The sequence below is a fragment of the Oxyura jamaicensis genome, chromosome 9 (assembly GCF_011077185.1).
Source record: "Oxyura jamaicensis isolate SHBP4307 breed ruddy duck chromosome 9, BPBGC_Ojam_1.0, whole genome shotgun sequence".
NCBI classification, from domain to species: Eukaryota; Metazoa; Chordata; class Aves; order Anseriformes; family Anatidae; genus Oxyura; species Oxyura jamaicensis.
In genome coordinates, this window is record NC_048901.1 from 7,666,474 (window position 1) to 7,689,747 (window position 23,274).

General features: G+C 44.1%; 1 protein-coding gene across 1 annotated transcript in view; it reads left to right on the forward strand.

Moving 5' to 3' along the window:
- The first annotated feature begins 985 nt into the window (after positions 1-985).
- The window catches only part of LOC118171450 (vesicle-associated membrane protein 2-like), a 47,810-nt gene continuing 25,521 nt past the window's right edge, over positions 986-23,274 (forward strand). The window contains exon 1 of the mRNA XM_035334570.1: positions 986-1,150. Coding sequence (XP_035190461.1) covers positions 1,149-1,150 — 2 coding nt within the window. The 5' untranslated portion in view covers positions 986-1,148. The remainder of the gene's footprint in view (positions 1,151-23,274) is intronic.

Sequence of the window (23,274 nt, forward strand, 5' to 3'; positions counted from 1 at the left end):
GCCGGGTGTCCTAATGTCTGGGCTGTTCCCACCGCTGTGGGTGTTCTCCTGTTCCCTGGTTATTTTCTTTCTCTCCTTGAAAACCTTCAGCTGGCTGATAGCAAGTTCAGGAACTGAGTCTGATGCTTTGCTCTCCACCCTAGTGCAGCGCTCTACCTTTGTCTGTTGCCTTGACAAGAAGTCACCCTGTCTTTGATTTCCTACCTACAGAAAACATGGCTTTAATTTTAGGATGCTGATGTACTTTATCCCCTACAGACACCCCAAGATCTAGGGCCTAGAGTCCTACAAAAGCTCCTCAGAGCTCTAGATAAGCCCTTGCCTGGGCACAGACCTGTTTTTAAAGGCCCATGCTAGGCCCCCCAGAAAGCAGAGGGCAGTGACTGGAGGAGTCCCCTTCTGCAGGTGAGATGGAGCGAGCCATCAGTGGGGGCAGCAGGGTTAAGCTCCCCCTTTTTAAAAACCCATGTAAACTTTCTTCATCTTTGGCTTCTCTGTCAAGCACAGCCGTGGTTCAAGCGTACGGGAGCACTGCTGCTGCAGGGGCTGTGCAGTGTGCGGGAGGGGAGGTGCGCTGTGAGGGGTCCAGGAGGCAGGCTGGGTGCCGGACCGGGCTGCGCGGGGCGTGAGGGCTGCAGCAAGCCAAAGCCAGGAGCAGAGGGCTTGGCAGCCGCTCTGTTTCTTTTTGGAGGTGGTCAGTGAAGAAGCAGTCATGGATCCGATACCTTACGTGCCTCTGCTTTGGCTGCATGTCAGCGGTAGCGGTTACAACCCTGACCACACCTGCTTTTTGTTCTCAAGCACTCGCCCATGACGGTGCAGGTGGAACCGCGCCACCTCTTTGCTTTCTCTTTCCTTCCCCCCCCCCTCCCAGCGAGGTGAGGGAGGAACAAGCTGCGGGCAGCGGCGCTCGGGGCTCCCCTCCCCGACAGGGCCGAGCCGGGCTGACAGGAGCCGGGCGGGAGGCGGCGGGGCCGCTCCGTGAGGCGAGGTGAGGCGAGGCGCGGGCATGCTCAGTAGCGGCACCGCCCTCCGCCCCCCCCAAGCCTCACAGCAGCCGCCCCGCGCTACGAGGAGCCGCCGGCAGCGGGAGCGGAGCCGGGAGGGAGCCGGGAGGCAGCGGCGACGGGGCGGGGGCAGCGGCGGCCATGTGAGTGCGGGACGGGACGGGAGCGGCGGGGGGCGGCCGGGGGGCTCGGCGCGGGTCGGGGGGCGGCAGCCGGGGGATGAGCGCTCGCTGCCGGCTCGGCTGGAGCCCGCAGCGCCGGGCCGAGCCCCTCAACAGGTGCAGCGCCCGGGGGCCGCTCCCCGCGGAGCCGGCAGCAGCGCCTGGCGGTGGGTAAGCGTTGCTTCGTGCTGGCTGCTCCTTCGGTCTGCCCCGCGTCTCTCGGCTCTGCTTGAACGGAAGCGTCGCTCTCCGCTAGACAGGGCTGAAGTCGATCCTGAAGCCAGAAGCGTGCTCAGTTAGGTAAAAATCGGTCCGACCCGTGTTCAGGCACAAAAGCATCAGGTAGCCAAAAGCACGGTTTTACCATCGGCTCAGTTCACTGCCCCAGGGACTCCCGAGGCAGAGCAGGTGCCCGACGCACACCGGCAGCACGAGCTGGGTGCGGGCCGGCAGCGGCTGGCGCTGGGGGAGAGCCGGGGTCCTTCCCCTGCAGACAAAGAGGGGTGGAAACAACCCGGAGCCTGCAAGAACACGACGTGAAATGCTGGCGTTTGCTTTCATGGTATTGCCCGTGTAACGTCTTAGACAACAGGCTTTATCTGTGCGGTCCGAAACGCGCTCGAAGCAGGGTGCTCTTTGGAAGTCAGAAACCAGCCACCCAGCAGCATTTTCTCTATGTAAACACTGAACTTCATCTGGCAAAAGCTGGCTCGCTGTGAGCATCTGTTGCCTAGCTGTGCTTCTGTCAGGAGCCGGATGATGACATCAAACGCTTTTATTTGTGTGTGAGCTGTTCTTCAGTGATTAACACGAGAGTTTGCTGCTGCAGTGTTACACAAGTGAAACTGCTCAAGCACCCAGCGGTAACTCAGGTGATGTTTAACTTAACCTGGGTGCCTTTCTGTCGGGGTGCACTGGGGCGTTCGTGAGAGAATTTGTCAATAACAGCAGAAGAGGTGATGTGGTGCCAGTAGGACTTGGCTGTCCTGCTGTAGGGGCCTCGCTTCAGACTTCTGACAGGAATTAGATGCAAAAGAGAAAGCAGTTTTTGTTTGTTTTGGCAATATGGACTTCCAGTTTGATAACTGAGACAAAGCCAAGACAAATAAGCTGCATTGGCAGTGTCAGTTGGCTTCTGTTTCATTGCCAGGTATTGTAACAAAAACTTTTTTTGAACATCTGCATGAATATTACATCCCAATAGCTTCTGAGTTACTGACGAACAAGAGAGATGAACGTGTGTTAGCTACAGACTTGTAGCAGCAGCTACTGGGGTTGCAGTTCACTGGACTATAAAAGCTAATTGGTCATGGCCACCAAATGCTCTGTAAGGTTACCTCTGCTGTTACGCCTAGAGTGTTGCACACATGGACACGTTTCTTGCATGTCTACATGGGCACACACGCTGGACAGAATGCCGTGTCTTTGGCTGGTGTGAAGTAGCATGGATACAGAACTCCTCCCTGGGTCCATCCAGCCTGGCGTGCTGCGCCCTGAAGCAGCTTGCAGGGAAGAGCACAGGGAGCAGTGGGTGTGCAGCGGATTCCCAGGGTGCTTTCCCAGTTTGTACTGGTTTAAGGCTCTGAGTGTCTGAACCAGAGGAAGGTTCTTTGTATTTCGTGACTCCCAGTGGATTTTGTCGGTGTTCTTTCATGAAGGTGTCCCGTAGCAAGGAGCTCTGCAGCTGAGCTGTGCCAGGTGTGAAAACTGCTCCCTGATGGGTTTGAGCTAGCATACACCAGACTCGCTCTGATCTCTTGTACTGGAAATCAGAGATCAGCGTTCCTTATTCAGCACCCCCTCCGCGACTCCTGACTGTGTATCACTCCAGCAGACCTGTGCTGATTTACGTCAGGTGGGAATCTGCCCCTGTGGCCTCCAGAGCAGTGAGTACTGCCCAGGGCAGGGCAGGGACATGCAGCTAATGGACATCTCACCTTGATGCGGGCAAAGGGGAGCTGTGGCATGCGAAGGTTTAACAAAAGATGAGAGAGGTTAAAGGGATCTAAAGCAAGAACAGAGAAGGGTTGGACCTTGCCAGTGCAGCTGGCTGTTCCTGATGTAAGGGAGAAGACGAAAACTTCCTTGGAGGAGATGCAAGGAGCAGAGAAGGGAGAAGAGGAGAAGAAAATGGAGCCCAGAGCAGAGGTGCATACAGGCATTGTTTATCTCTGGGAAATACACTAACAGCAGCAGGTGAAGTACGTGGTTTTGTTTCCTTTACAATGGTCACATCTCAATAGGTAATTATGTATAATAGAAGCTTATGGCATCGTGTCATCTGCTGTTTACAGATAGGTCAGTGACCAGACAGCAGGGTGCCTTTGATTACATTAATCCAATACAAATGTGCTCTATTGCAGGGTACAACTTTTGTGAGACAAGCAGCGAAGCAAAGCACCTGGCTCTCCCTGGGGCAGAATGGCGTCACTGAATCTCATTCCTAGGGCAGCAGTCAGGGCTTTCTAAAATAAAAAAATAAAAATCCTTCTGGCTGCTTTAGAGCAGTGAGGAGAATGTCCTGGAGGGGACAGATGGGATAAAAATGGTTCCACCAATTGTAATGAATATGTTCAGGTTGAATTTCTATTCAGTTTCTCCGAAGGAGTGGCATGGCTAAGGTCTCCTGCTGTTAGGAGAGCAGTTCTTAGCCCTCCTTTTGTGGACATAATTTTATGGAACTCGGCAAAATCGCCCTGCGCTGCCTCTCCTTTGTGCTGATCCGCAAACCAAACCAATTTAGTGCAGTTCTCATCTCAATCCTCATCCATGCCTTAGGGAGTGTAGTGGCTTGCGAAAGTGGGTACATCCAGAGTACGTCCTAAGAAAGTAGCATGAAATGGAGGATGAATTCTGTAAGTGGTGCGGCTGGTCCGTGCTGGTAAGTGTCTGTGTTCCCTTAGAAATACTTTCCAAAAGAGCTCCGGAAATCCATGGTGGCAGGAAGATTTGAGTCCCCTGTGGTCTCAGGGTTTTCCATCTCATGGTCAGATGCCTCAGACTCAGAGAGGCTAGGTTCAGGCTTGGGATGTTGTGATACTGCTTTTTCTGCAGTAAGCCAAGGGGACTGATGGTTTGAGGGTCTTTTAGTATTGGTTCCTGCAAGCATAACTATGAAGGAGTGGGTTGTTTTTGTCATTGATAAGGGATGTAACGGAGCCTGAATGAAAATAGCCAGGCCATGCTCAGTGAAGTGGGGATACTGAGAAGGTCAGAGGATCCCACCTTCAGCGTGGTTTTATTCCGACCCTTTTTTGCTGGCTCTAAGGCTCACAGCTCTGAATAGGAGCCCAGAAATAGGGGCATCAGCAATGGGAGCTGTGACTTTGAGACATCCCCAGAAGTGTGTACGTGCTTTGCCCTTTGCTTGCTTCCCTTGACTTACCCTATAGTGGCACCATGCAGCCAGGGATCTTCTTCACATGATGCATTAGAAATAAATGCTTCCAGCTCATGGTAAGCATTATTCATGGTATACACACTTGTGCTGTGAAACATGGGTGGCCCAAGTAGGTCACAAATCTTTTCAATATTTGGGTGATGAGTGTTTGAAAGTGTGGAGATCAGATCGAATGTTGTCTTGAGGGCCTCAGCAAAGACAATAATCTCAGGATGGGAGCAATTGGAAATTATCTGTGGCAAGTACAGACAAAGTGAATATGTTTCATGGTAAACATTCTTGAAAAGAGGCTAATGCAAAGCAGGCAAAACCCAAATATATTTAATTCAGTGGTCCCTTTCCTTTAGCTCTGTCATCCTGCACTGCGTTGGCCATAACTTGTCCATGTTGACCAGGCAGTCTGTATGATGGTTCCAGCTGTACATTGGCTTATGGGAGACTTGCAGTGGCTGTATTAGAAGCTGAATTGGTCTGCCAAAGGAGCATTTCTCTTTTTTAGATGCAATCTCCACAATTAAGACCTCACTGAAAAATGCCCAACTAGGCTGTAGAGCACCAGGCAAATCCCCGTTTGTGTGCACACACATGTACAGGATGCTCCCAGGAGGAACTGGCAAGTTCAAGAAAAGGCAGCGAGGTATTAGCTGTGGGGTTTTTTTCCTTCCCTTCTGCTGCCCTTCTGCCAGAATGCATCGAAGATCCTCACTGACAGCTTTAGCCAAATGTTTATGGTGCCCTGGAAGGGGCAGAACAGACTGTCCCAAATAAGTATAAATTGACTGAACGGCTCATCTTAGACAATTACAACTTTTGGGAGAATATCCTCTCTCCTACGTCATTCAGTGCTGTCTGCTGTCATTATTCATAGCCATTACCAGCAATTAACTAGGCTGGCATTTTTTAATGATGCAATTGCTTTTTCCCTGTCTGTACTTGAACCCTCTAAACTCTCTTCCATTATTCGTTGAGCAATCACCAAGTGATTGCAAGGTGGTGGGTTTTTTTTCCCTAACTGTTCAGATATGAAAACCTTAGGTTTTTCTGTGTAAAGTAGCAACTCACCAAAACAGATGTCTGTATAATTTGCAAGTGTTTTGTCAGCTGCAATATATTGTTGCTTCTGTACTAGGTGAAATAATTAAAATGGAAGTTCCTGACCAAATGATCTGAGATGCCTAATCAAGTTTCTTGATCTCTTCAGATGCAAAATTTAATGAGAAATATGCAGAAAAAGTGCAAGTCTCTTATTTCAGACCAAACAAGAAAGAAATTTAATTTATCAAGTGGCAACTCACATCTGCTGGGCTCAGAATCACAGGGTCAAAAGTGAACTCTTCTAGAGCAGAGGTTCTCCTGTGATGAGGATCAAAACCATATTGCTTCAGTAATTTTTGTCTGTTTTTCAGTGCTTTCTGTATGTAAACCAGTAAAGGTACTGAAGTCAAGTGCTGTCACCACATATTCGCACATTGGAGCTGCAGTTTGCTTGTGTTTCAGAAGCACCAAGCAGACAATTTGTGTCAGTGAGCAGTCAGGGCTGTGAACCTCTCTGGAGCTTTCATTCCCACAAAACACAAACGCTTCTTGAGACCCAGCAGGCTCGGTGCCATGCCCACTGCCCTGGGGAACCTGCTCAGTGCCCGACCCCCTCTGGGTGCAGAACCTTTTCCTGAGCCTCCCCTGTCCCAGTCTGGTTCTGCTCCCTCAGGTGCCGTCCCTGGGGAGCGGTACAGGAGCTCCGCAGGCGGGCTGAGCAGCAGCACTCCTTATGCCCATGCTGGCAGCAGGCACCTCTTCTGGGGCTGTCAGAAGCATGACAGATCCTTGTCCAGCATCTCCCCTGTATCCCCAGACCCCCTCCTTCAGTCTAGTTTTCCTGTACCTCTGTCAACGAGATAAGGAGTGGGTTTTCCCCACGAGCCTTGTGAGCTGCAGCTCTCGCTGGAATTTATCCCTGAGCCATCAAAGAGAGCAGTGCACTGAAAGCACCGAGCTCTGCTGAAACCTGTGTAAGAGTACCTGGGGATCTGCGAAGGAAAGGACGTGGGAACCAACTCCATCAGCTTCTCGGCTTCACACTGGGAGCTGCCTCTGGGCGGGGGGATTGTAATGGGCCAGTTCCCTTCTAGACCCCGAGGTCCTGAGTCAGGCCATGTGCCGACTTTCTAGAAAGACGTGGGTCCTAGGAAAACTTTCCTAGAAACTATGAAAATCATTCATTATCCCTAAGCCCACTTATCTCCTCCTGGAGGTTAACGGTTAGAAATTATGTTTGTTCATTTGAATTTGCATAGAAAAATAGTTCCTCTGTATCGTGCTAGGGAGTCTGGCCCTACTCAGGGCCTCAACTGCAGCGTGCAGCAGTAAGGCAAAGGGTGCTGCTGCTTGAAAGCACAAACCGTACCTGTTGTCAGCCCCAGACGCTGGCACAGCCTGTTCCTATCCCATGGGGTAGCGTGTTGTCCATATTCTGGGGAGTTTAGAGGGAAATTCTAAGACTCAGCATTGCTTACTGCTATCTATGATCCTGGAAAACACTGAAAAATGACAAAACTTCTTTCCCTCTCTCCTCACCCCCTTTACATCGATCTGTGGGAAAGCTTCCCGAGTTCCAGCTGGGTTTGCCAGTGGCTGCAGAATGGTTTCCCCTTCCGTTTGCTTCGCGTGGCCCCAGCAGATCCATTTCCAGCGTGTGCACAGAGGGTAGCTGCGCCCAACCGCTGTCACCCGTGGTGACAACTCGGATTTGGAAAGGGAGGCAAAGAAACAAAGAGCTTTGCTCAATAGCAGCAAAAGCAAAGTTGCCAGCTAACCCTGGGAGGCGTGGGGCGCGTTGTGCTGTCGCTGAGCAGATAAAACGTTTGGCACTTTGGGTAGCTGAACATCCTCAAAGGGGGCAAATCTTCCTAAACAGTTATTTAAAGATATTTAGACTTGCCTATTTGCAAACATGCAGAGATGCTTAAATAGGCATCAGATTGAGCGCTGGTAAGGAAAACTCTGGCAGGATGACCTTGCAGCCCTTTTATAGGGCAGGGGCGGTGGATGCTGCTGGCCCCATTTGCTAGGCCTGGTCCTGGCCAAGTACTTGTGCTGCAGGGGACAGAACCGCATACGAGTATGGCTTTGTTTGCTTTCCATCACAAGTGCACGGAGTGACAGAACAATCCTTCCAAAGGCTTTGGGTTTCTGGTTGTCTCCCGTGCTCGTAAAGCAGGCAGAGCTTCGAGGATTGCTTCCAGCCCATCAGACTACCTGGGAGTCTGAAGGCAGAACTCCCTGAGCTGGTGGCAGCGCTGCAGATGTGAGCCTCTCTGCTGGCTGGGATCTGGGGAGAGCTCAGCTCGAGAGCGGGCCCTGGCAGGATGAGTCAGCAGAGATCTTCCTGGAAGCACTGACAGCCTGGGTATCCCAAGTGTTTAGCAGAGATCCCACCGGTTTAGAAAAGTCTGCTTCTGAAGTGTTTGATTTCCTTCCAGCATGGAGCGGTACAGTCATTCCCTGACAGCTTTGATTTTCTCTCCCACACATACATGAAGATCACACAGTGACATTTTTTCAGCAGCTCTGTTTACTAGCTGATACACATACAGAAATATTTCGAGTCACTTAATTTTTCGATGTGTTGAACAAATTCTCCTAGGGAGACCTGGAGAAGGGAATGGAAAGGCAGAACATGTCCCACGTCATGGCATCTTGACACTGAGCTGCACAGTTTTCTTGTCATTTCCCAAGTGCTTGGTGCACACTAAACAATATGGTCTACTGTATTTCCTCTCCATAACAGACATGTGGCTATAGCAGCAAAACTAAAGCAAAGGCCCTTTCAGTGGCATATTCATTGCCCTTGTTCTGCCAACCAGTTTGGGCCATACCTCCACTGGAGAGCAAGTGGATTTCCTCTTCAGTTCTGTGCAGACTGAAATGTTTTAGCAGTACAATGTGCCCCCAGCAGGAACCAGGGCTGACAGGTGCTCTTCTTGTTCTAGCCCCACCTGGCAAAGCCAGCTACGAACTTTGCAAGCTGATGTTGTTCTCGTTGCTGACTCCCAGAAAGCTGCTCGCTGAGGACCTCCTTCACCGTGGTTTCAGAAATAAAGCTTCTTCTCAGTCCTGAGCCTCCTCTCCCCACCATTCCTGTCTCACGAGCAGTCTGGGTGGTGGCACTGGTCATGCAGAAAGAAGGGACTTTGGCTTAGAGCAGAACAGAGCAATTACAGAATCAAACAGCCTGGGGAGGTGAGGAGGGGCAGGGGAGGAGGAGTATTTGTTTAACAGGACAGATGGTGAGCGTGGATGAATCAAGAGGTGGCCTGTGTGTTGGGGAAGGGAATATTGTTCCCAGGGAGAAGAGCAGAGCTCCTCTCTCAGAAACACCTTCAATCCTGTCCGTGTACAAGAGGTACCAAGATTTCAGAGTAACTTGCTGTAGTCTTGGAGGAATCTGCAGTTCTCGTAGCAAGTAAAAGAACTCCAGAAACCCTCAGTGTGATGGCACTGAATGGCTCCTACTGATGTCCCTTAGACGACCAAGTGCTGACCAGCAAAGGGAAACAGAGTCCAAGAGGTCAGATGTGTTTAGGGAGTTAAATCCCAAACCCTCACAGCCAGTATGACCGCTGGCTGGAGATCCGGCTCCGCTAAAGCATTCTGTACAACGTAGCTTCGCTCAGAGCTGCTGCAGTAGCACAGCGTGAGGGGAAGCACTAAGAAAATGTAGAAACAAATGTAGCCCAGAAAGTGACTCCCCTTGAATTGTGTGTTACGTACTTTGCTGAGTGAACCTGAAAAATCCTCAAATATTGTAAAAACCTTTAACAAGTTAGCTGGAAACTAGCCAAATGTTCATTTAATTTAAGACTGTGCTTGTTTTATTTAGTGCTTTTTTAAAAACTTTGCTTCACCATGCTGTGATTCTGTGATTCTGAGGTGCTTGATAAGTATTTTCTTGATAGCTTAAAAGACAAAAAAAAAAAAAAAACTCATCTGTGACTTAGGGTGAAAAACAGTGCAATAAATGGAGAACCCCTCTCATGTGACAGGCAGTCGGGCAGTGTTATGAGTGTTATTTAACCAGGCGGGGACAGCAGCTCTGAGCGTGTGAGGAAGAGGAGACAAGCCCAGGTGTTTACACTTGCAGCTGGCTGTGCCAAGCCCACGCTCCCTCTCTTGCCAGCAGCAGTCCCATGGCAGTCCCTGGCAGCCAGGTGTCTCAGGCAGTGACTCACACTGAACCCAGTTCTCTTGCTGTCAGTGTGCTCCCTTGTTAACCTGCAGATGGGCCATCTCGAAACCTGCCTCCCTGCAACTTCCCGGTGGTGAATGTGACTTGTCTGCCTGCGTTTGAGACTTCTCCCTTCCTGAGGCTGCTTGATTACAGCATCGAGATTCACCAAGCATCAGCTACAACTCCAAGAGACTGAAGAGGGCTCCTAGCCTAACTCCCCCTGGAAATGTCTCTCCTTTGAGTCTGTTTGGGGGTGGCAGTGTGTGGTTCTGGGCTCCAGCAGCAGAAAACATATCAAACAGGCTGTCAGTGATGGCAGCAAACAGGGCTGTAATTCCCTGGTGTTGTAAAATAAGCAAAGGGAATCCCTCTGCTCTGAGCTACAATTTCCTCTAATTTGGTCAAAGCAGAATAGTCTGGGTTTATTGATCTTGGCTGTCTTGTTGAGAGACTGAACTAGGCAAAGTTAGCTCCATTTTTTCGGATGGGACGAGGCTGATTGCAGGCTGAGGTCAGCAGACAATTAGCTTCGAGCATTTGAGGAATTAATATGAGGGCATTGATTCTTTCTTATACCAAACAGAACTTGTGAATTTCAGGAAAGCCTTGATGTGTTCTGCTCTGCCAAGCTCCGACTTTGCAAATCCTTCTCTCAGGAGCAGTAAGGAAAAACGAGAGTTGTTAGGATGGAGGAGGCTTCTATTGCTTTACTCTCACACCTCAAACAGCAGCATCACAGACGCTTCAGTACATCCAAAAATACAAGGCACATGACCACTGAACAGCCCCATACTGTCTCTTAAACAAGACTTGAAATCTTAAGCAAAGTTTTCTCTTTCTCAAAGTCTTAATCAGCTAGGAGAACTCCAGGTACATGGAAAGCTGGAGGGGCGGTCATATTGAGCCATCCTTCCTTCATTCCCAGTTAAAGGACGTTTTGGACAGAAGTTGACTGGCTTTGTACTGCATATGTACGCTGGGATCATGGTGAAGAGAAGCAGGATCTCTGCCCTGCTAAAAGTGAAGGAACGTGATAGATTTCCCTACGTGGTATTGATGCAGGAAGCACTGCTGAGGCAATGCTTTTGCTTCTGCTGCTAACCCACGTCTGTCAATGAGCCCTCTAGTAGAGCAGAATCAGGGATCATGTCTTTGGGATGGAGTAGGTTGTTTCTGCGTTCTTTTAACTATGGATATAGAGAGATGGAAGAAGATACAAGGGTGGACTGGGATGTAGGACAGCACCACCCACTGCTACATTAGGCATCACACTGTCTTCACGTATGACACAGAGAAGGAAATCAGTGCTGTCTCAGTCCTCCTGTCTTCAAAGTGGAACAAAGGGAAGATGTTGTGGTTGGCTCTCCTTTCCCTTAGAAAAATAAAAATAAAGGAAAAGGACTCAGGGACTGTGTTTAGCTATCTTTAAGCACAAGACCTCTGCCCAGTTAATGTGGGGGCATTTGGAACTGATTGTTCCTTATGGTTATTGCCAAAAACAAAGCGAGGTTCTTCTGAGGAAAGCTTTACTTTTCCAGAACATAACATATTGTGTATTTCCAAGTACAACAGATTTTATGTAGAATTGCTCTTGGGTATATTCAGATGAACTTGGAGATCAGAGACAAATAAGTTGACCTTGCAAGGATTAAGAGAGAAGATATTAATACTCTAATAGGAATGTGAGATTTCTAGGTGAAAAGATATTCGGAACAGGAACAAACACCTCTGCCTAGGAGCATGAAGTGTGTTTGTTTTTTCAGATTGCTGACTTTTTTAGTGACAGTTGCTTTGTGCAAAGGGGGTATAGCGGGGACCTGATTTAGATGTTTCCATGATGCTGTGCAAGAGCTATTCCACATATGGATGTTGTGATGCAAAGCATGTTTTACTTGACAACTCGGTGTTTTGTTCTGTCTTTAGAAATAAAATCCTGAGAGGCTGGTGGTTTTTCACGTGTGTGTGTTAGACGGGTTGTTTTGTGATAGGCTATTTGTTTTGTTGATTTGTTTTTCAGACTATCTAAAACTGAGAAGTTGCTTGACAAATTACAAGCTTGAATTCAGCCTCCCCTTTTTGGGGGCCTCGCCTCCAGTCCACTGAGGTGGCTGATGTCTCAGTTCGGGCAACCTGGATATGGAGAGTACTCTCATCTTCCCAGATGTGATGTTGGTGCTTATCTTTTTAGGAGTCCTTTATAGCAAATTTATAGTTATCCTTTATACCAACCTTATAAATATCCTTCATAGCACACTTTATGATAACAAAGCAGTAACAAGTATTTTGTCATCTGTGTACAGCACCAGCCTGGCTTCACTTCTAATTTTACATTTGATTTCTTAAATAGTAATAAATAATAATAATAATAAACAGTCATGCTGTAACGTGAAGGGAACATAAAAGCTGTGAACTGGGGAAAATATCTTTTCTTTCTCTCTTTGAAGAGAAAAAGTAAATTCCTTATGGAAAGATCAAAGCACCTAATGTTAATGGATTATGACAAGGTTAAAAAATTTGAAGAAAATAATACATTGAAACATTAAAGAGTGATAAGAGTGTTTTTTGTTGGAGATACAGTTAGATGGCTAGCTAAGTACTTGAGATTATGTGTTGTAGCTAAAGAGCTGTTAGTGGGAATAGCGATTTCTGTCCTCATGCCTGGCACAATCTCCACCTATGTGGTGCCAAGGTATCCTTTGAACTGTAATTGTGAGTTCCTCTTCCACTGCAGTGCTCTGGGCTAGTGGACGACAGCCTAATGCATCCTGTAACTCAACCAGACCCTCTCAGGTTGATGCAAGACTGATGTAATCACTTGTAAAGTCACTTTAACAGTCCAATAATGTCCTGCTGGAGTTAAGAAAAAATAAATAAAAATACATGGAGTTTATCAAAGGGGAAAAAAAAGACAGAAACCTGCCTGGTGAGTGAGGAAATGTTCATGGGTGAAGAACACTAATACACGTTGGTTCAGGTTCTTGTACTGTATCTAGAAATTAGAAGGTAAGCGGCCTTGACCTGCTTATTTGATGTCTGGAGTTCTTGACAATAGGATAAAAAATGAATTTAGAAGCAGTAATTGAAAGACAGCTGCCATCGTGTGATTTGTGCAGTATGTCAAGAACTGTCAGGGTATTGAGGCCTCGGCCAGCTCCAGATATAAGGCCCATGCCTCTCCCACAACTTCTGGAAGCCCAGCACTGCTTCAGTCCGTTCTGTGGCATGAGAACACTGCGTGCTTTACGTTATGCTTGGCATCTGGTTGTATCTTTTCCTTTGAGCATCTAAAATAGATACTTGGAGTTGTGGAGCTTTACCAAGCTCTGCAGCAATTGCTGTTTGCCACTCACATTCTGGGCCTACAGAGACGTGTGTATATTAAGGCTTGGCACCTCATTGTTAGAACATCCCTTAATTCCTTCAAAATCAATAAGACAGGATATTGAAGGAAGGCTTTTTTTTTTTTTTTTTTTTTTTTTTTACCACCCATCTTGGTGCAGCACCCAAGCTTAGATACTGAAACTCCAGCTGTCAGCCTTTGTTCCACCGTGTTGTACCTCCGCGAGGCAGTAACCACAGTGGGCCCTGCTCACCGCGCCGTTGCTGCCAGGTCCAGCTGGCTGGCCTGCCCCGTGGGGTAGGAGGGAGTGCTACTCCCAAAGACGCGGTGTCCCCTTCTCTTCCATCTCTTTGGGCTTCACAAAGTTGTGTATTGATGTTTTTTTTTAATAGGTTGTCAGTTATACCACCCATCATTTCCATTTCTGCGTTGATGCATGGAAGATAACATACAAAGCACTGCTACAGCAGGGTGCTGCTATGAGATGATACCGGCAGCACATGCACTTAGCCATATTCATTTATTTCCTTTTAATAGCTGAGAAGAAAACACATGGAATCAGTGAGCAACACAACCTCAGTTTTCATTTGAAAAAGGAAATAGAGAATGATTCATTCCAAAGCCATACGCTCCAAAGGAGGAAGATTTGAATTATTAACAACATATCTAAACATGATGAGTGCTGACACCTTAATCTCTTTTATTTTTACTGCCACGGATTTTCTTCACATGCAGTGAGAGAATTTACACTACGGGAAGTGTTAATGGTTTCACGCTTCCTACCCATTTTTAGCTGCCTAATTTATGGAAAATCATGACTAGGTGAGTCACTGCTTTCACAGGATTAGTGTGGCTGACACAGAGTTTTGGGTGTTCCTTTAATTTCCATATTTGCTTGAAAGGAACAACAGGCCCACATTAAAACTGTTAGTGTTAGGTATTGCAGTAGAGTTCAGAGTCCCTGCTCTGCTCAGTCATGCAAATATTTCAAGAGATGCTCCCCATCCCTTTAAGCTAACAACTGGAGGAAAACAAACAAACAAACAAAAGAAAACAAGAAAGAATTTATCTGCATTATAGATGGTGTGAGTTGGGGTGTGTCTCATTGTTCAGGATTTGTGTCTAATTGAATGGGAGTTAGATATTTGCAAAGTTCATTACAAACAGAAGCCATACTAGGAACCCCACCATAAACAACTCTTTATCCTGCAATAGCCATTGCAGAAGCACATTTACTTTCCTCTTGATCTCAAGAGGTTTTGGCTAGGCATTCACAAGTTACAAAAAAATAACAGCCAAACCTGATGATCAGGGCTTGTCCCTGAGAGTGAATAGAAGAGTAAATGAACCATAGGTTGAAATGCACTTGGGTTGTCTGTACCATCAATGTCACAGGAGAAATTCAGCGCGTGAAATACTCCAGTACTGAATAAGGTGTAGCTTTCATGGTCAGTGGTCTTTGTAATAACTAACTCACAAAGGTCTGTTCAGTTTAGAGCGCAGTCTCCAGCAGGGAGTAACAGATTAAACTTTACAAAAAACTTGAATTGATTTTTTTTTAAACTAATTTACTGTTCTATAAACCTCTTACGCTTGTTGCAAAAGTCATGTGTTAACTATTATAAGTCTTTCACCCAATTAGAATTTCTTAAACATCCACAGTTTTTTCTGCTACCTTTTTTTTTCTGCACAATTCTACCTCCAGAGGCTGTTCGCTTCAGTGCAGATTTCTGGAGGAGCCCATATCTCACTGCACAGCACATACCAGGTAGTAGGACTATCCATCTTTATCTTCAGAGTTTGCCTTGCCAGGAAGCCTGTTGTGTTCAGATGAACAGTGTGGACCTTGTGATGGATTAACTTTGAATTACTGTCCTAAAGAAATTTTAATTTTTAGGTGCTCTCTGTAAATAACAATGAAATGAAGTGTCACTAATTCTCCCTTTTTGTTTTCCACTGGAGAGCTTGTGGGGAATGTACCTAGAGAAATGATGTTACAAGTCATTTTTTGCTTAGGGTTCCTTTTCTCTCCCCAGTTTCTTTCTGTTCTGTCAGCAGCTTTTTCCTCACATCAGTTACCCTGACTTAAGAAACAACAAAGTTCTTCACAACGGTGCTTGAGGACTGCTATGTTTGCTGCATGAATTCTGCGGCAGATCTTCAGCTGCTATAAATGGAAGCCACAAACATTTTTTTTTGACTAAAGATTATACTGTCATATATATGCTATCCATTTGTTTTCTAGTGTTTTTAAAATGCTTGAAAAATTTAAAAACAAAAGCAAAGAAGTGGAATGGAGAATAATATGCATAAGGTTGGCAAACAATAAGTTACTGGTGCTCGTTAAATGCGAAGTTGCAGATACCAAGTATAGATCATGTTAATCAACTGCTGCATGTCTGAGTCTTTGAGTACCGTCATACTCTTCTGAAAGAGGTGTTAGAAAACAAAACCCAAATGACCCTTAAAATATGTCATCAAATTGATCGCATGAGAATGGTTAATCAGGAATGCAGGCAAGTAGAATATTCATTCATTTGATCATCCATTTTCTTTCAGCCTGAAGTTAAACGTTCTTCAGTTGCTGTTTCACAGTATGAGTTTATTGTGTAGGTAGAAGCCCGTTGGAACTGCTGTTTGCTGAAGATTGAAAGTACTTTGAGTACTGAGCACTGAAATGTTCCGCCACTCTCCTCTGGGAGGGTTTTTCTGTAATGGGAATGCATTTGGACTGCATATTATTATTCACTGACCATATATGTAGGTTTTTCAGGCAAAAATATTTGGAATTTCATTCTGAAGTTGACACAAACATTTGTGTTGGATGCTTGTATTTGTCCTTTCAAAACGCTCCGTGTTTTTCATGTTCTTATTTCGCTCAGGGCAGTTGAGTGACAGTGCAGAGGAAAAGAACAAGAACAGCAACATCCTTTGAGAGATGAATGATCACCTGCTCCTTCAGTTAAAAGGAGGCTCTGCTGGAGAGCCTCTGACATCACTGAGGCGTAACGTGTTCGAGTAACAGTAGCAAAAACAGAGGCTGAAAAAGAGGTGTCTACTCGCAGGGCTTTTAAACAGAGCAGACTTTGGCCTGTGTTCCCACAGAAATAAAGCATCTGCAATACTCTGCTAAACATGGTGGAGTGGCAAAGACCACACAGGTAGCAATTCCTAAATATTGCTGGGAAATCAGTGGATGGGTAGAGGTGAGACACAAATTATTGTTGCCAGATGAGGAAAAGTTTTAAGGGAAGCCCAGGAGCTATTTGGTTACTGTAGCCAGCCATGTGCAGGGATAGTCTGGACCTCCCCACGCCACCAAAAGTTTTCTGATGCCTGATTCTCCACAGAAGGGGAAGAGGTGGAGAAGAGCTGGTGGATGTGGCTGGAAACGGAAGCACTGCAAGTTGGCTAGTCTTGCAAGATGGCAAGGGAGGTAAGCTGGAGGTATTCTGGTGACAGGGAAGTGATGTAGCAATTCTGGATGTGAAGCCAGGCTTTATTGGTTTGGGTTTTCATGGAACAGTTCATAATATAGTCTGCAAAGGCTTTTTCTGATTAATGACATCATAAACAGAAATAAATGGAGTAATTCTGAATATTGATGGTGTTTTATTCAAGTAGAAGGGATAAGACTCAGTCATGGTAGCAATAAAAAACTCACCACAGAAAAGGCAGAAATATACGAAGTCAAGAAGTATGACATTATACAGTTAGCATTTGCTCTACAAGTAAGCCAGTGGATTGAGTATTTGTCCTGCTTTGATGCATTTTGTTTCCAAGCAAACTAACATACAAAGGATAAAAATAAAGTAAGACATTACTAATAGACTTTTTTTGGCACCATTTACTGAAATCTATGCTTCATTCCGTGGTACTGCAGAAATTTCTAAGTGAATCCAATACATATCTTCAAAGTAATAACTGACAAGTTAATAAAAGCAAGAATTAGCAGACTCAGACTTGCTTCTTCTTTCCTTTGTTCAACCCAGTGCATTCATACAAGGCTAGACATTCTGGAAATTGTCCATGTTTAATGGATATAGTTAGAATAAATGTAATACCTACTTTATTTGCTGCATTTTCTTTTTTAACTGAATCAAGCAAATACGTCCTTTACTCTTGGACATTGACAATTGCCTCCCACCACAGCAGAGGACATCTAAAACAGTAAGATGGAGCTATACCCTGATATTAGAAGCACCTTGGACATGGCCTGATACAATGTGGGGTTGTGGCAGTAATATTTTACTATAATTGCTTTCCTAAGATGACAGAGCACTGCAATTGCTGTCATTTTTTCAGTATGAGTTGAACCCAATGTATGTGATTCAGGCATATTCACTTGACAGAATGCTCTGAATTTACATGATTGGAAAGCTCTTCAGATTAAATGCAATTCATCAAGGCATTTTTTCCCAAGTAAAATACCTGTATCAAATTGGCTGCTTTTTCTTTACAAAGGTGGGAGGAAAATAATCTTACTGAATTCACGAAAAGTCTATGAACTGTCTGCACATGCTGTTGGGTAGGTAGGTAAATAATGTTTCTAATTACTTCCAGATGTAAAACAGCATGTGCAAGATTGAAGGCTGAGTTGAAGTTCTTAGAAAAAGAAAAACAAACACTGCAAAACAGTACTACAAAATTCTGAAATGATGGCTTTTTCAGAACATCAGACCCTCAAACCTATTAAATCCCATGAAATGTTAGTCAGAATCTTAATAAGAAAAATGCATAGATAAAGTGTTAGCAAGTTCTTTACTGTTGCAGTACCATTCAGGAATATTATAACATAGAATTATGCAGCAGGTTCTCTGGAACCTTGCCATAAATAATAGTTATGTGGTCTTAAGACATCAATAACCGCTCGCAAACTGTTCTCTTACGCTAGTTTCAAGCTCCTCGCAGAAGTATTTCTGTTGATCCACATACACACAGATGGTGCATTACATATGATGACTGCCTACAGTTACGTGAATGCAACACGGTTGTTGCAACTAGTAAGAACTTGCATTTATTTTGAAAAGCTGTGTTACTGTGCAATAACTCAGATGTTTTGATATTTTGAGATCCTGATTCTGCAATAAACTTATGGAACAGAATTTGGTACAGCTTTAACCAGATAAGATCACAGCAGAATGGAAGACTGGAGTCAAGACTAGACAAGCGCTCCCTTGGTAAAAGAAGTCAGATCTTTTTTTTTTTTTTTTTTTTTTTCCATCACTTTTCCTTCCCTTTGTGAACACAAAGTAAAAATTAAACTTGCTTTAACCACGCTTGGTGGGATGAGTGTTGTTGAGATTATGGTAATTACTGGTTCATTATCGGAAACTGTATCCTGGTCTTCTGACTCATAAAAGACTTCAGAGTCTCTGTTAATGTTTAGCAATTTTACATATGAGCAAAATAGAAAAAAAAAAATCAGCAATACCATTGAGGATGAAATTATTATCAAATAACATTTTCTATAATTATTTTTTTCTGCAAGTTACAGATTGACTTAGATTACTTGGATGTAGCAGTGTGGTAAGTAGCATGAGCCCCAGGCTTGTACTTTATTCTAAACTTGAGTTAGCAGTTATTGATAAAGATCTAATTAATTCAAATAGAGGTTGTTGTGTGTGTGTGTGTGTGCATTTTTTTTAAAATGAACTTTGACTTCTTGTGTACTGTAGCTTTGTTTCACTTTTTTAAGCAATCACAAGTTTGTTTGAATCACAGCAAGGATTGGTTTGCTGACGTTCATGGGTTTATTATTTGGAATCTAGCCTTCCCTTAAAAACTTGAATTAATAACCCACTAATCTTAAGCCGTTATATTTTTATTTGTTAGGTTGAAGAATAATATCTAACACTTTATCCCTGTTCAAATATTTGCAAGCTTTTCTGGTCACTTCTTTTTGAGGTTTTATTTGAGATGTATACATACATACACAAGTAGAATTACCTCAGTCTCTCTCAAATAACCTGCATAACAAAGTCCTGCACCAGTAACTTTTATGATTTTGAAATGAGTCAATACTTCACATCTTATTATTTCTTTGACTTCTCAATTTGGAAATGCCTATGAGAAGTTTGAGCATCTTAACAATTTTTTTTCATGACATTTTTTTTTGAAAAATCATTAGCAAGTAATTTTTCTGAGAATTACTATTCACTGGATTACTGACAAGCTGTTAGTTGTTTTTACTTGAAATCTCATGGAAAAAACTGAAATGTGGTCTATTCATGTAGGCTGGATTAATTCTGTAATTTTCTCTTCAGTTTAAACACTGCGGAAACAGGATTCAAAATCTGTTTCCCTAGTAATATTGCATTTTTTTAATCTTTCTGGTAATATTTGTCCCAGTTAACTCACATAAATATTCTCAGACAGCAGGCAATGCAAATTTTCATGTTTTTGTGTGTGTGTATATATTTAGGAAGTTGGCCAATTCTAATGAAGACTATGAAACTGAATCAACTCAATTTTAAAGAAAACAGGCAATGAGGGAATCCAGCTTTGATTTGAACAGGTCCCTTTACAGGTTAAAATGTTAAAATACACTCTGCAAAAATCTCTTAGATGCTTCTCAAAGAATCAGTGTGGTTTTTACCAAAGTCAGCACCTGAGAATTTTGAGTGGGCAATAATCCAGATGTTAAAAGGAAGGAAGTGTTAAACTTGGGAACTGTAGAAGTTGAAAGTGCTTATAGGATTACTGCAGTGCCATGGCTTGGCCACCACAAGCTGGTCTCTTTGGATAAATAAATTTCAAATTTTATTGTAGGAATAGGCATGTTCTAAGAGATATACTTCTCAGAGAGACGACAACATGAAAGAAAGCACTGTCCTGCTGTTCCGAATGTCTTGCTCCTTTAAAACTTTAAATCAGTATCTTGGAAGCAGAAAAAGTCCTTTATTCTTGCTTGGCCACCATGTGAAGTGGCCCTGCATCTGCCATGAGCCAGGTGTCCTCACGTGGCACACTGATGATGCCTCAGTGCTAGCACTGTGCAAAATGACATCTCATTTCAAAGGCACAAGTCCTGTGTCATTTTCAGATTAGCAATGACCCAATATCCCAGAGTCTAACAACTTCGAAGAAGTGGAAAGGACAGCTCTGGGCTGCAGATTTCTAAAGGCAAATAAAGGGAGGCTTTTATGCAGAAATCCCCCTGGCCCACACTGAATTTTATAGCAACTGATTGATACATGCATGCACTAAGATCTTCCATATGCACAACTCTTTCTGTTCTTCATATTTTAGTCCCTCAGTTGATTCATGATGGAGGGGCCTGTGCTACAGAAATGCTTTGGCCAGTCCTTGCTTACGGGCTCTAACATTGCAAAGCATCCTTGCAAAGACTGATAGCTCTGGCTGGTGCTGTAGGCTTTGCTTGAGTTAGAAATTCTAAACGAACCACCAAAAAACTGATATCTTTCAGAAAACAAAAACCAAATAATCAAAAACAGAGAAGGCTGAGGCAGACAAGCCTGTTTCAGATCTGAAGTAGAAGACAGTCCTGCCCGGAGATAAGGGAATGCCAAGATGACCTCCTGAGGCCTTTTGCAAATGCATTTCCTATTTTCCATTATTCTGTTAGGAGAAAAAAAAAAAAAAAGAAAAGTAAAACATCAATCAAAAAGATGTCTCCTACCAGAAACACTCCCAGCACTGTGAAAATTAGTCGCTTACGTTCATAACTGAATAACCTTGTGTGGCTATGCCTCACTTCCCTTTTTCTTAGTTCCCAGAATTTGTACAATCAGTCAAAGCCTAATGCTTACACACTGCATCATAAAAATCTGATTTAAATATTGGCTTTAAGGAATACCTTACGTGTACGGAGTGCTTAGTGCCACATGTCAGTTCTGCACCTAACGTATACCGGTCTTTTTAGGCTACCGCTTCCATCCATGATAATTCTAAGCCACGACTTACGTTGTTTTAAAGCACTTACCATGTATGAAGTTTTGCAGCATTCAGTGACCGTGCTGATTACCTGGCAGCACGGTGTTTTGGGGCTGTGTGTTTCCAGGTCACTGATCTCCATCGTGCACTCAGCCACATGAGAGTGACTCACTTTCTGCAAGCCTCCTGTTGCTTAGGAGCTGTTTGCAATGTGGAAGAGAGTTGGGAAAGTCCTTGTGAGGTAAGGGGAAGAGGGCTGGGAGGCAGTGTGTTCCTGGCTGCCTACAAAGAATTTGTGAATGAGAGGTGTTATTTGATCTAACTGGGGGAAGAATTTGTCTCCTCCCAGATACAAGGTGCATGAATTTGCACACTCTGCTCCTCTCTGTTCCCTGCAGCATCCAGGAAAGTTAGTTATACTTGTGCACCTTGACCGTATGCATTCATTTACCACTGTGGTACCACTTTGTCTTTTAATAGCATCTCTTTGTTACCCAGGGAACAGGTTACAGCCCTGTGCATTCTTTCCCCTGGTGCTTCACGTTGACTTCTGCCATGCACAAGGCTCCCAGTAGCATCTGAAGTACTGCACGTCTGCAACCTGTTGTGCCAGGCCTGCGTTACTGTGCTGACACCAGCATGAGGGAGATAGAAAAGATGCAGGATCCAAGAGAATCAAAGAAAAAAAAAGTCATAGCTCTATCAGTGCGTTGAATCTCGCTGTAAATAGGTGAATTTGTAGCAGACAGGTGAAATTAATTCCAATACTTAGTTGGGATAGCTGTAGAAAGTTAACTTTTTTAACAGAAAGAAACTCCACAAATAACATTTACTTCTAAGCTAAAGCCTGGTCTGTGTCCCAGTCACAGTTGCAGAAGGGTAATAATTTACCTGTTGAGGGACATAACACAGATGGAAAGACTGAGAGAGCCCAAGTGCTTCAGTGAGGTGATTTTTTTTCTTTATTTATGAAAACAGAATTTCAAGTCTAATTGGAAATGGATTGCTTTGTCCTAAATAAGATTTTTACCAATTTCTTCTCACTTGAGTAACGTGGACAGTTCAAATTCTGAGTAAGTCCTTGACTTCTAAAGTATCACGTATTTATATCTGAAGCATTTATCCTTAATCCCAATGACCCTGTAGTTTTCAAAAGGAGGAGTTAAGGAAAAAGTGGTTACTTGTGAAATACTATAAAAATGATTAACTTCCAAGTCTCAGATGAATGCTTAGCAGAATAGTAGTAGTCATACGGCAGAAATGGAAGACAGCTACCATTTATTTTAGAACCCCAAAGGCTGCTTATGATGCAAGTCACAACAGATTTTCAGCAAAGTGTCTATGCATCGCAACAAATAGCAAAGGCAGTCTCTTGAGCGTAACAAGACTAAAAGATAGGACCAACCTGTGATTCTGTGACCAAGATAAACTGGTCTTTAGTGAATTAGTAGAAGTTTATGGATTTATTCAAAAAAAAAAAAAAAAAAAAAAAAAAAAAAAAAAGGCAAAATGGAACCCCAGTTTGTGGGCTGTAGCTGTTTGGGAATAAACAGCTGTGCATGAATTTGATACCTCAGCTAACACAGAAAATCAGATGCCACGTGTCAGCCTCAGCTCTGATCCACAGAGTACTCCTGTAAGCTTCTGCAATCACACTAAAGGATCTGGAAATACGTGATTTAAACATGTGTCTTTGTGTAAAGCAAAGATTGTCAATAAAAATATCAGAGAGTTTTTGAGAGACAAAGTAAGAAAAAGATAGGAAAATGGTCCAAGGGGAAACTTACAAGACTGTCATCCCATCAAGATGGGAGCCTGAAGAATTTAGGAGTGATGGCTGCATTGATACAGACAAATCTTATTTTACATGCCTGAAATGCTCAAAATGTGTTTCAATATGCACAGTATAATTTTCTGCTAGGCAGTATTTCACATTAGTGGTTTCATTGCATTCAAAACGTTCTGTGTTGTTTGTTATTTGGTTGGTTGTTTTTTTTTTTCATTTTTGATTCAATGAGAGTTTGAAATCATAAAACCATAGAATCATTTAGGTTGGAAAAGATCTTTAAGATCATCTAGTCCAACCTTTTGAGAATGAGAAGTTTCCATTTATTAATATAACATGTTTGACTGGTTAAAGGGAGGCTAGTTTCAGTAACTGATGGATGTTGAAACTGGGGAGAAAAAAACATCCCATATGAGTCATAATGCAATGGGAAGGTGGAGCACCTGTGATTAGGACA